This window comes from Drosophila obscura, unplaced genomic scaffold (genome assembly GCF_018151105.1).
Source record: "Drosophila obscura isolate BZ-5 IFL unplaced genomic scaffold, ASM1815110v1 contig_200, whole genome shotgun sequence".
NCBI classification, from domain to species: Eukaryota; Metazoa; Arthropoda; class Insecta; order Diptera; family Drosophilidae; genus Drosophila; species Drosophila obscura.
This window is the reverse complement of record NW_024542791.1, coordinates 7,036,505-7,050,392: the sequence shown is the minus strand read 5'-3', so window position 1 is coordinate 7,050,392 and position 13,888 is coordinate 7,036,505. Positions and strand designations below refer to the sequence as shown.

At 45.0% G+C, this 13,888-nt stretch overlaps 1 protein-coding gene across 1 annotated transcript in view; it reads left to right on the top strand.

Annotated features, from left to right (window-relative positions):
• Window positions 1-8,548, top strand: part of LOC111081215 — a 46,017-nt gene extending 37,469 nt beyond the window's left edge. Inside the window, exon 4 of the mRNA XM_041593869.1 lies at window positions 3,554-8,548. Within this exon, the coding sequence (XP_041449803.1) occupies window positions 4,360-7,101 (2,742 nt within the window). The 5' untranslated portion in view covers window positions 3,554-4,359 and the 3' untranslated portion in view covers window positions 7,102-8,548. The remainder of the gene's footprint in view (window positions 1-3,553) is intronic.
• Window positions 8,549-13,888: the final 5,340 nt, after the last annotated feature.

The window sequence follows — 13,888 nt, the reverse complement described above, 5'->3', positions numbered from 1 at the left end:
TCAAGTACAGAATTTAATTGGTCTCCTCTGCAGAAGATATTTTAGTTACTTAAATATGATCAGAGAGACCCGCTCTCCCTAAGTACTATAAGGAACAAAACGTAATTCAGATACCTACGTTGTTCTCCACTTACTATCGGGCATACCGACTTTCTCATTTTCTCATGTTTTTTGAGGCCGTCAAAAATGCCCCAAAGCTGTTTACTGTGTCGGTGGGAATGAGACCACAACTTGTCCTTGTGGTATGTAGCGGTGGTGCTGCCAAAGGCAACTGAACTGCTTGCCAAATTGCCGTTTGGCGTAGCCGTTGATAAGTTTGTTAATTCAGTTTAAGCTTATTAGGTGGCACTTTAGTTTGGCTGCTTAGCCTATAAAGCCGTGCGGCCACAGAGACAGCGACTGTACTTAAGCATTTACTTTGACGCCAGAGAAAACGAAAATCTTGGGGTTTGATGGCGAATAAATTGGACCTCTTTTAGCTAATTCATCCACACACCTCTCAAATCCTTTCCCAATCAAAATCTATTGATTGTATCATCAATATTTCAAAGCGTTTGACACAGCCCTGATGGCATAATGAATTTCTTATAAAATTTTCATCGGTCTGCAAGTGAAAGGTCGATTTGGTGTAAATGCCTATTGATTTTTCTAGGTAGGAGCAATGGAATGAAATTGAAATTATGTCCAATGACAGCAGTTTAGGGGACGTGTCAATGCCGGAGCTCGACACAACATGGGACATGTGCAAAAATAAAATAAATATTTATCTATTTACAGAGGCTGCTCGAATAATTTTACCACCGCCAGCAGCAGGAGCATCAGCGTCAGCAGAGCTTGAACAAATCTCTCAAATTGCCCAAGGCTTCCTCGTTCTTGTCATCTTATTAAATCACACAAAATAGGAAAACTTCCAGACAGGCCACCAATGAAAGAGATAGATCAAGGGAGGGGAACAGGGATGGCCACAGAGGGAAACAGCAAGAAAAGAGCCTTAGATAAAAAGTGGGATAGGAACTGGGAATGTTACATATAGAAGCCAGTTCAAATGCCTCTTGGTCTCGACTGTCAAATCATTTTGTGATAAGGATATAACAAATGTGCACACACAGTTACTCCACACATCTATCTCCCTGTCTGTCTGTCTGTCTGTCTCTCTGTTTGTCTGTCCCTGTGTCTCTATGTGTGTATCTGCTTCATAACTGACAAATGAAAATGTCAAAAAATGTTTTGCTGACAAGCCAACCAAATGAGAATATTTTTCGTGTTTCACTCCGCAAAAAGTTCTGCACTGGAATATTTCCAAAAATTTAATTAAAAGTGCTTGCTGCAAACGAAAAGACTGAAAAATTTAACTTAAATTCACAGAAAATAGCAGGAGGTCGTCGACAAATGCTCCAATTAGTACGATTTAATGGGAATTTATAAGGAATAGCAAATATTATTGATATTTAGGGGTGGAACAGTGGTAGATTGCTTTTTGTGGGAATTGAAATGATAAATTTCAGAAGATTTGAAATAATTGTAATTGTAATACTGAAAGCCATTCGTATTTAAAAATATTTTATAAACTCGGAAGAATATTGCAAAAATTTATAGAAAATCAATTGGAGATTTCCTTTGGGAGAGACAGTCAGAGAAAATAGCAGAAGCTGGCCAGATTTAATTAGAAAGAAAATTGAAATAGTTGAGATTTGAATTTATGGTTTGATGTCACATATGCCAATATCTCTCTATTGTTGTCAGATTATTTAAATTATAATAAAGCTGTAAATGGTTAGTTCCATGGCAGTCAATTCAGAGTAGCCAAAGCCATATCATATTCAGCTACATTTCTCTAATTAACATTGTTGAATTCCTGTAAGTCAGGGACTTAGGCAGGCTCGATGCATGCCCACCTGTCCGGGATGGGGATTCACTTACAATCTCAGCTTCCATTACATGTTAAGCACTAAGCATTTGAGTGAAGGAGCAGGGCAGCTGCGGCAGCATTAGGCCATTGAAAATACCCTCACAATGATTAATGTTTGCTTATTAATAATGTCTCCATTCCCAAAAGGCAGGACTTCAGGTGCCCGGCCAACGACAATGGGCCGTGGCAGCAAATCAAGTCAATTTGTTGGCCAAAGTATAGGAGTATCCATTTACGTATTTGCATTTGGCGCCAGACTGTTCTTCAAAGATTTTCCCAACTGAAATTCTAGACATTCAGGCTGTCAGTCGAGTGGGCAGTAAGGCAGTAAGGCGTTGGTCCCGCCCGACCGGGCTGGTTCTGTGGGTGATGGCTAATGAAGGGCGCGTCAGATGCTGGAATCTTTTTATTCGCTTTTGTCCGAGGCTTTGGTTACGCATATCTGGCGGGGCTTTTGTTTTATGGTATTGTATTTTGCCAGCCGGCGTTCTCTTTTCTCATGTAATCTCACGGTCCGCACAATAAACTTGCATTTAACTTAATTTTACTGTAATTTATTTGTTATTTAACTAGAGGATCTATCCGTACAATGCAATATGTTGCATGATTTATGCCTGACATTCTCAATTGTTTATTGCCCTCGCTTCCTCCTGTCACGGCACATTGTCTCTGGTTTTGGGCTTGTGTGCTGCAGAGGTCTGAGGTCTTTTGTTTTTCACTCGGCATGCCTAATGTCCCTTGATTAATTTCGACAAATCTAAGTGCCGTCTGGGCCATGGCCAATTTAAAGACCTCCGCCCACAGTTCCATGTCTGTCTGGGGCCGAATGACAATTTGAAAAATATGAATAATAAGGGAATAATAAGGACAAGGTGAAATATAATGAGGTGCCCTAATAGGGCAGGCAAATAATTGGGATTACAATGAAATAACATCCAATTAAAGCGACAACAATGGCTGCATGCAATGGCAATTTTTACAGTGTCAATGTTCGAAAATCCATGCTTCATTCTTTGATTGGGAGGCACATAAATAAACGTATACATATGTATATACGTATTTGCATACCAGCCATATCAATGCTGTGGAAAAGTAGCATAATGAGATTGTTATTGTTGAGGATTTACTTGGCAGATGAAAAGATGAAATCGAGCAATCCGATTCATTATGCAAGAAAACAAACAATCACACAGCGAGCCATACGCTCACTCACACGAACATTAAGCTGAACAATTGTGTCGCTTTTGTGGAAATATTTCACGCAGCAAAAAAATTATTACAAATATATGAACCACTCGTACGCGGACAGAGAGCCAATCGGAAGGCTTTATTATCGGGAATAAATTACCCTGACCACACTGTAATTTATGCCTCTATGTCACATAGATAATCATCGAAATTATTTTCCATTTATAACAAAAACAGACACAAAAATTGTTAGCTTTCGAATCATTAAATACCCTTGCGTTGTAAAATATGGATAAAGTCTGAAATTTGATGTCTGCAATAAATAAACGGGTTTCTAGAAATGCTCAACGAATTTTTGAATATTGTAAAGCCTTTTGTTGGATTTTAATAAAATATTTAAATTTAATTTACCCACTAACTAATCCCAGCATTATGGTTTCTTTAATTTTCTTGCAGTGTCCCCACGGAACTGGCATTTAGCAACAGAGAAAACAACTTCGACAACGACACGAACAGGAACAGGAACAGGAAATGCATTACATTATAATTTCATTAAGGACAAAAGCCTTTCTTTGCCATCGGTGAAACAACGTTGCCATCGGAGACAGACCCAAAAGGAAAATAGAAAGGCAAAAAAAAGGGAAAACCCGAAAGCAGAAAGGAGAAAGGAAAAACCACAAGGCAGAAGACAGAAAGCTGCAAGAGGCGACAATAGCGAAAGCCATTGCCTACTTCTGGGCGCTGTCAGGGGAAAAATCAAGAGGCTGGCATTTTTATGAAATTAATACAAAAGACAAGGAGTATAAGGAGCAGCAGCAGCAGCAGAAGCAGCAGCAAAAGTAGAAGTGGCAGCCATGACAAAAGTGACAAGGACAGGACAATGATGAGCATCACTCTGATTATAATGGCGGCCCAGCCACAATGCGGGGCATGCAACAGAGCGGCGGCACTCGTCGAGTAGAGACACACAGAGAGAAAGAGAGAGAGAGAGAGAGTGAGGCTGGTGGACGTGACAAGAGTCCGATCAACATTATACTAAAGCAACTGCGACATAGTGGAAAGTGCTAATCATATTGGCGGAGCAACTTCCACGGCATAATTTGACGGGCAAACGTGACCGAGCTGTGGGGGATATTTTCAAAAACCCTGAAGTCTCTGGGGGAAAACGCCTACGCGACACAGAAAACACTTGAAAAATTAAAAACAGAAAAATACTCAAAAGATTGAATTTAAACAAAGAGAAAGAGACAGAATTAGGGAAAATGTCTGCTCCTTTTATGGTTCTACTGCTCCTGCTGCCACTGGTGGCCGGCTGCCCGCCGGAGGTCTGTATCTGCAAATGGAAGGGCGGCAAGCAGACCGTGGAGTGCGGTGGCCAGCAACTGGCCAACATTCCCGAGGGCATGGATCCGGGCACTCAAGTGCTAAACTTCAGCGGCAACTCCCTGCAGGTGCTCCAGTCGGAGCGTTTCCTGCGCATGGATCTGCTAAACCTGCAGAAGATCTATCTGTCCCGCAACCAGCTGATACGCATACACGAGAAGGCCTTTCGGGGGCTGACCAATCTCGTGGAGCTGGACCTCAGTGAGAACGCCCTGCAGCATGTGCCGAGCGAGACTTTCCAGGACTATAGCTCGTTGATGCGTCTGTCGCTGAGCGGGAACCCCATCAGGGAGCTGAAGACCTCGGCCTTCCGTCACTTGTCCTTCTTGACCACCTTGGAGCTGTCCAACTGCCAGGTGGAACGCATCGAGAACGAGGCCTTCGTGGGCATGGACAATCTCGAGTGGCTGCGTCTCGACGGCAATCGCATCGGCTTCATCCAGGGCAACCACATCCTGCCCAAGTCCCTGCACGGCATCAGCCTCCACAGCAATCGCTGGAACTGCGACTGCCGTCTGCTGGACGTCCACTCCTGGCTGGTCAACTACAACACTCCGTTGGCGGAGGAGCCCAAGTGCATGGAGCCGGCCCGGCTCAAGGGGCAGGTCATCAAGGGGCTGCAGAGGGAGCAGCTGGCCTGCCTGCCCGAGGTGAGTCCGCAGTCGAGCTACACGGAGGTGAGCGAGGGCCGCAACATGTCCATCACCTGCCTGGTGCGGGCCATTCCGGAGCCGAAGGTCCTCTGGCTCTTCAACGGCCAGGTGATGAGCAACGACAGCCTGATGGACAACCTGCACATGTTCTACTACATCGACGAGAGCATCGGCAGCAGCGGAGCCGAGGAGAAGCGCAGCGAGATCTTCATCTACAACGTGGGGGCCGAGGACAATGGCACCTTCTCGTGCGTGGGCCAGAACATAGCCGGCACCACCTTCAGCAACTACACTCTGCGGGTGATCATCAAGGAGCCGCCGGTGGTCAACGAGGTGTCCTTTCCGCGCGACTACATGAACTACATTGTGGCCAGCAGTGCGGGCGGGGGGATCATCTTTGTGGTTCTCCTCTGCACCATTGTGGTCAAGTGCAAGCGCACATCGGAGCCGGCCAAGCAGCGCAAGAAGTGCGACCAGGTGACGAGCATAGCAGGCGGCACAGACTCCTCCACGGGCAGCACCCAGGACACGGGCATGGGCATGATGAAGTGCGCCTCGATCCTCAACGACGCAGCGGACAGCATGTCCGGGAACGCTGGCATGCATCTGGGCGACACCATGACTCCGACCAAAGCGACCAACGGAGCAGCTGGCGGCGGCATCATTCTGGGCGGACAAATGAAGCAGAACCTGCTGCTGTACGCCACGCCCAATCCCGGCCAGCAGCAGCAGCTCCAATTGAATGTCAATCTGATGGGCAGTGGCGCTGGGTCGCCGCCTCTTCTGCTGAGCAACGGGCATGGCCTGGCGGCCGCCTACTGCTCGCCACCCGCCTCCCTGCGCAACTACCAGGAGAAGAATCCCGATCTGGTCAACGATGCCGAGAGCGTGAAGCACAAGCTAAAGACAGCCGTCTCCCTGGACGGCACCGGAGACTATGAGACGTCCAGCGATTGCGGCCAGTACGAGGGCTGCTACCAGCTGGCCGCGGCCCATCCCCATCCCCACCAGCATCCGCACGCCTATCCCCTGATGGGACGCTTCACACAGGCCATGACCACGCTGCCGCGGGGCATGCAACTCAAGTCAGTGATGGCGGGCACACATCAGCCAGCGCCCCACCAAGTCGATGTCCATTTGAATCCGGTTTGCTTCCTGGGACAGGATGGCTTCGCCTACGACTACAGCAGCGCCCATTTGGTGCAGCAGACGCCCCAGCAGCAGCAGCAACAGCAGCAACAGCAGCAGCAGCACCAGCAGCAGCTGCAGCCAGCAGGACCGCAGCCTGCCGCAAACTTTTATCGAACGCTGCCACACAATCGGCTGCACAAACAGCAGCAGTTCCAGGGGGCAGCGGCCAACAACTCGAGTCTCCGCTACAGCCTCGAGGCGGAGTTCATCCAGCGTGGCCCTGTCAGCTATGAGAAGTACCAGATGCCCAATGTTCGATTCACCGCCGAGGGCTATCCACAGCAGCAGATGCAGCTCCATCAGCAGCAGCAGCAGCAGTTCCCCTCTCCGCCAGAGGGGTACAAGAGCGATCTATCGATGCTGCCGGCTCCGTTCCAGCAGTGGCCCAGCTGTCTGCCTGGCTATCGCTACGCCCAGTCACCCACCCAGGCAGCCATGTCGCCCACACCACAGTCGCAAGTCCAAGCACAAGCACCACCGCCTCCGCCATCAGCAGCAGCAGCAGCAGCAGCCACTGCAACAGCATCGACCTCCACTGGGACTGGCACCATTCCAGAGCTGGACGAAAGCGAGGCCATCTCCCCGAGGCTGGAGGAAGCCGGCTCCGAAGCCGGCGCCGGCGCTGGTGCCGGTGCCGCGGCGACCCCAGAAGCGGCTGCCACAGAGGAGAGCGGTGCCAGTGGAGATACCTCGAAACTGAAGCAGTTGAACGGTCCCCTGGCGGACAGCCCCGACGAGGGCTATGTGGGCGATGGCCAGGAGACGAGCGACATCTGACAAGGCCCCCCAAACGGGGGCCCGTCGCAAGCTGATGCTGCCTTAGACGATTCAGTTGCTCTGTAAATAGGCACGCTGATCAGATATACTTACACACATATATACATACACATATACATACATATATACCTAAAACCCTCCTCAAGACTTGGTTTACTCTTCAGTTATTTCCAACAGTGGGTTCTGTTGTGTTTTTCCGGGCTCTTCCTTTCCTGTTTGTCGACTCACTTGGCCAACAAACCCGCAAAAGAAGCAAACAAAAGAAGCAGACCCAAGTTTAACCTAATAATTGGCACAGCTAGAAATGCGAAGCCAAGTAAAGAAAACTCGAAACTGAGGCTAACCGATGGCTGAATACTCAGGCAAACATGAATTTTCAATTTCCCACAATTCGCTGTGACCGTAAAAGTGTTTTGTCCATTTGATGGAGCAAAAGTTCAAATTTCTATTGAATTTTCAATATGAAATGGATAAATTTTAAACCATTTGATACTGGCTGGCTGGCTGGCTGGCTGGCTGGCTGGCGGTGGATTCAGTGGCAGTCGAGTGGCATTCATTGGAACCCCCAGATTAGGTTAGAGTATAGAACAATGGCCCAGTGGAGGGGCCTAACCTAATAAAGCCGAAAAACAAAGACGAGCCGCTAAACAAAAGGCTCTTGTCGCCGTTTGTTTGTTTCTGTTTGCCGCCTGCCGGCTGCGTGCTCCGTGCCTCGAGTGCCAGCCTGGCAGCGTTTTATTTCCGCTGATGTAATTGAAAAAGTTTTTCATTTAATATAAAGTTTTCAGCGTCTTTCCCTGCTCCGCCTGGCCACTGCCTACACAAGCCATATAAAGAACAGCAAAAGTGGTGGAAAAACCCAAAGAGACGCAACACAGAGGATGGAGTTGGAGGAATGCCTGGAAAGAAATACAGGGCCTACGACTAGACATGTGAGTGTTTGTGGGTCTGTTGGCTTGTCGATTGAGTTGTTCATCCTCCATCTCTTGCTCCGGCTCTCGTTGACAATTGACTCACCAAGAGTCCTACACAATTCTGCCAACCCGTACAATGGCCTCCCATTGCGATGGCAGCTCTCAGTCGGTGGCACACTTCAGAGCCAAGTGGCATGTGTTTTCACCATGGCGACACCTGCTCTGTGACACAAAGGACTTGAGCCCCGGCTCCAGCTCCGTCTCCGTCTCCAGCTGTGGCTCCACCTTCGGCTCTGAGCCCACCGGCTCGAGTGGGGGCGCCCAGGAAGTCCGAGCATGCTTTGGGGCAAGTGGAGTGTTCCGCCCCGAAAATCGCGGGTGGCATTAAGGGTTTACCCTTTGTAGTGTGCTCTAGTTTATGAAATTTTAATTTGGGCCACATCCGCCCCAATGTTGCATTTAAATAATTTATGACATTTATTTTCTACTAAGCAAAGACTTGAGAAACTTTTCTCCCGTATCCCACACACACAAACACACACACATAAACATCTTGAATCTTCAATCCTGAGTTTTGGTATATCAAAAGAAGAGCAGACATGAGACAAGTGTTTCCGGGTAACATCTTAAATAGATATCGTAAATTAGTACTTAAATAACGTGTCTAACTAGGTAAGAACTAACTAAATATAGGCTAACTCCCAAAGACAGTTCGAGACTTGTATGTAAATGTAGTTATAGAATGGCAGTTGCAAAACTATTCGCGTTTCAAGTTTAAATTTGGATGGGCGTTAATGCTCCATAAAGACTTTCCCACAGAGTGTGTACATACATATGAGTAAAATTGAAACTCTCAAACGGATCCAGTCAATGCCGAAGGTGAAAATTTGGTGGGAAACGTTGGAGGAGGATTGTAGGTAACCAGAAAAACAATTAGCAATACCAAAACTGCATGTGAGAGAGGAGAAGAAGAAAGCAATCATTTAAGCACAGTATGGAATATTGTAAATTGCATAAATAAATCATTAGATCTAAGAACTTAACAAACACACAACACTGAGACACACCCAGACACTCACTCACTCACTCACTCACTCACTCACAGAGGAACTCATAAATGATTAAGTTTTATTTTCACCAAGAGAGTTAGTTGGCAAAAACCTGCACCTTAAGGCATATAGCAACAGAAACTAAATTTAGATAACAGATAAACCGAAAAGAAATACAATTTTAGCCTAGAAAAAAAGCATTGAAAATTGTTTAAATCTCGACACAAAAACACACAGAGCCACACCAAGAAATATTAAACAGAAGAATTTGCTGGCAGGCATCTGCCCAAAAGGTAAAAGTAATTTTAAATATTATATTACATGAAATGCAAAAAAAAAAAAGAAAATCAATGGAAAGGAAAGGAAAGGAGAGTTATGAACTAAGTTAGTTGTTAGGCAATGCAAAAAATATACATACATATACATATGTATGAATAAATAAAAATATTGTATGAAATGCCATTAAAGGTAACAAAAACATTTAACAAACAAAAGAGAGAATCCAACAGACGAGCAACAAAAAGAAAACAATCTAGTTATTAATTTGATTTCTAAGTTAAATTACAATTAAAATGCATTATGATAATAACAGAGGCAAAGTGTAAAAAGGATAAGTGGTAATTAAACCGAATAAAACGCATTAAACTGAAGAATTTAATAAAAACTACATTATGCCGCCCTTTATTATTCATGGAGAGGAGGTGGAATTGGGTGGTGTACAAAAAATCACAGCAATGGAGCTGAGAAATGTTGGCGATGGAAGGCGATAATAATGAAAATTCACCATTAGGCAGGGGAAAAATATTCAAGATGAATCGATGAAAATGCCAGGTTGAATATAGAGAAATATGCAAGCAAAATGAATAGAGATAAATTTCAATAAAAAAGGGGGAAAATAAAGGAATCTTTTCCCAAAGGAATTATTTACTGCTTCCAGAAGCCTTTAAGATATCATAAAAATCTTTTGCTTTACTTTTAAAGTACGTAACAGTAGCCGGATAATATAGGGTACAGTTATGGGAAGATAAATATTTATCTACGTCCAAAATATCTTTAATACGAGTATGTTCGGGCACATATGAATGTACATACTCGTATGTGTGGTAAATTAAGGCGCACTCTTATGAGTTCCTCTAACACAATGGTCTCTTACATCTCAAGAAATCAACTCGTTGCGTCACAAGGTCGAGTGGCGTGTGAGAGCAGGCCATAAGACGCATAATTTCGCCCACATCACGCATACGCAGTGTCTGCCCAAAATGAGCACAGTACATTGAGATCCACAGCAAGGCAAGGCCATAGCAAACGATGGCTTGCACGGCTCAAAGAAGAGTCAGAGGCAAAGCACAACTCACACTGGCGCATTATACGTTCCAGTGCGCAATAATGTCATTAAAATTCGCAAAAGGAAAACGACGAGCGAGTGCCAAAAGGGAAGCACAATTGGGTCAGTTAATGCAGCCAGTTGTTACCTCGACCTGACATTTATGAGCAGCAGCACCAGCACCAGCAGCAGTGGCAGAGCAGATAGCTCCCCTCAGGCGAAAGACACTTTTAAACGCCCAGCAATTAAAACCAAGGTTTAAAGAAGCCAGCACCACATGAGTGTCGAAATTTATTGGAAGCGCCTTAAGCCCACGCCCAAAGACGACTAAAACCGAGAAAAATATGAGCCTCAGCGTGGGTGTGAGTTGCAAAAAAAAAAAACAAAAAGGGATACCATGGAGTGGTTGGCTGTGCTAAAAGCAGCCACATCGCTGACAGCACTAGAGAGAGAGGGAGAGAGAGGAAGCGAGTAACACAAAACCAAATCCAAGAAGAAATTGTGGCAACGGCATCAAAATCAAAGACAAGCACCAGGCTCCGGCTCCGGCTCCGGCTCCGACCAAAAACCAAAGTCAGAGGCGCGCATAATTAATGTAGGCATAAAAACAAGTGACTTGTAAATATTGCCAAGGCAATGCAGACTCAAAGGAGGAGCATAAGAGTGCGCTCTCCCCCACCACATGCACACACTCGTACGCACTCGCATGTGTCTACCGAGCGCCGAGTATCTTTGGGCGCTCATATTTGTGTGTCTGTGTGTGGGTGATGTGCCCTGCCTCGCCCTGCCTGTTTTGTGTGGCTACTTACAAAGTAGCAAGTAGGAACGAGGACTGCCAAACGGCAGAGGATTTCATGCCCGGCACAGTGGTACAGAACAGAAAGAATGCAAACTTAATATGAGAAAATTGAGGCGCAGAAATACCAAAGAGTCAAACAGTAAGGGTACGAAGGGTACTACATATATTTATAGTCATAATATTTTGTTCTCTAGCCACACTTTTCAGTACCTCTGCCACTGTGCCTTTTCTAAGTTTCACTCCTGTGGTGGAGCACCCGAGTGGGCAAGACGCAGAGCCACTTAAAAGCGCACACAAAGCCAACTCCGCACCCAGCACTACGAGTAGTATATCGGCGTGCATGAGAGTGTCGTTGTGTCTGTGCTGGTTGTTTATGTATGTGCGATGGTCGTCCTGCTGGCAGTGGCAGTGGCAGTGGCACTGCCACAGTCGCCTTCCGTCTCTTTCTGGTTGTTTGCCTTCGCTTATATGGTCTGGTGATTGTGACATTGTAGCTACAATTACAAGCGGAAGTGACGCACATCAACGCACAAATATGGAGGCGTCTATCTCTGCTTTATGTATGGCTAATGCGCCACTAAAGCTGCGCACAAATTGAGCTTATCGTATGGTTATTTCAATTCTATTTTATGCCAAACTCGACCCAACTGTCTTAGCTCTCCATCACAGAGCTCTTCGTTCCTCTGTCCTTCAGTCTGTTCGCCGAATAACATTGTGTGAAAAATGTCGAGTCAAAGTTTTCTGGCATTAATTTTGGGGGGATATATCTACCATACGTATATCTGTATGTGCGCATCGAGGCGGATGCTTACCCAAGTCGTTTGATATCTACAAACATATGTACAAATGTATGTGTGTAGTTCGGAGGCTAGTTGGTCTTATAAAGTTATTAACCAAAATTAATGTTTGTTATAAAATTTTGGTGTGTAGTTCGGAAGTGACTGTGCATAAAATAAACGATACCCGGGCCAGCAGATACTCAGCCATCCATTTGTATACATATGTGGGTTATGGCCACAAGAAGGTAAATAAGAATTATGCATAAGCAAACCATATTTGTTGCTCTAATTTCACATGAATTAAGCCATATTCAAGGTAATTCATGGAGAAGTTTGTCGGTCATTAGGCCAAGGCGATTAAGGGAGCGAGTTGCCTATGCATGACGAACTATTAAATGCAATACATAAATTTATGATATCAAATGAAAACTTAAAATACTTGAAACTTTTACTATAATTTTGGCAACACAGCGGATATACCAAGCACGTCCCCTTCATTAGTCTAAACTTCTTTAATTTTAAATTTCAAGAAGAGTAAAGCCAAGCAAACAAACAAAAAAAAGGCCCTTATTTACATGCCTCGTTTCGGGTTGGATACATAAAAAAAAAACGTATCTCTATCCTCTGTCACACATTCGTAGTAAATGTGAAATTAAATATTCACATTCACGCATGCACGCACATTAATTTGCATAACTAATAACAGAAAAAAAAAAAACTTCTAGTTGCCCAACAGAAAAGGAGACCCTGAAAATATGTCAAACTGCAAAACTTAGATGACAAACAATAGACAGAGCCCGAAACGTGCCTGGATACGCATCGGGCAGCTGCAGAAATGTCTTCAAATTAATTCAAACTCATAAAATATTGACAATAAACAGACTCTGTTCTGTCCGGCAGCTGGCGAAAAAAATATCCAGCGAATGATTTGGGTTGTGGGGAATCCCAGATAGAGCCCACACGTATTCCCGGGCAGCTTCATCTCGTATTTGTCTAGTTGTCAATTTTTAATGTGGCTGCTTGACAAATCAATTCTGTGACTGCAACAAATGAAATGAACAAAGGACTACTTGGAAAAGTTTCAGCGTATATATGCCAGATCTGGCACACAAAGAGCAATGTCAACGTAAACGTCTTTAGGATAATTTGATTCGGATGCCAGGGCTCTGCCTTCAAGGTTCCTCGACTATTTTGCCAAATTGATGGAATTTTAAATTTGTTTTGCTAGGCAACGTCCATTGACTGGCAATTAGAATAATTTTGTCAGCTGCTGCTACAGCAGGAACTCCTCTCATTCCTCCTGCGCATTCTCCTGCGCATTCTCCTGCTCTTCTGGTGAGGGGATTGGACTTAAATATTTGCCAAAATATTTAATAGTCACACGTCCAACTGACTTGACAGGTTAACGAGTGAGAGATGGCTCACTTGCGGTTAAAGGTACGAATATTTGGTACTCAGTGGATATCCGAAGGCAGGTTTCATTCATCATATTACATTATTTAATCAATTTAAGTTGCTTTTGCTTGATAAACAGAAGCTACTGCTCAACCCACAACCAACGAGTATCTATGTATGTAGGATCTTTGAACATTTTCCAAACACACAAATCACCAAATAACCAAACTGGTTTCAGCTCGAAGCCGCACACAAACATTCGCTCGCACGATGATTTCTCCATGCGTATTAAGTGTAATTAACTTGGCCAGAAACTTTCACTGGGATCTGGCAGGACCTCAAGGCGTTACCTAAGCCTTTGTTTGCTTGTTGCGAGTCTTTGTTGAATAATTTAAATGGATTTTGTGGTTATTTTAAAGATAACCATTGCAGCTTTATCTGCACCATAATAAGTCTAAGCACGGCATGCGGTTGCTACGGCTGCTTTGGCTGGCTTTACTTCCCACTTTTCCGGGTGGGCTGAGGGT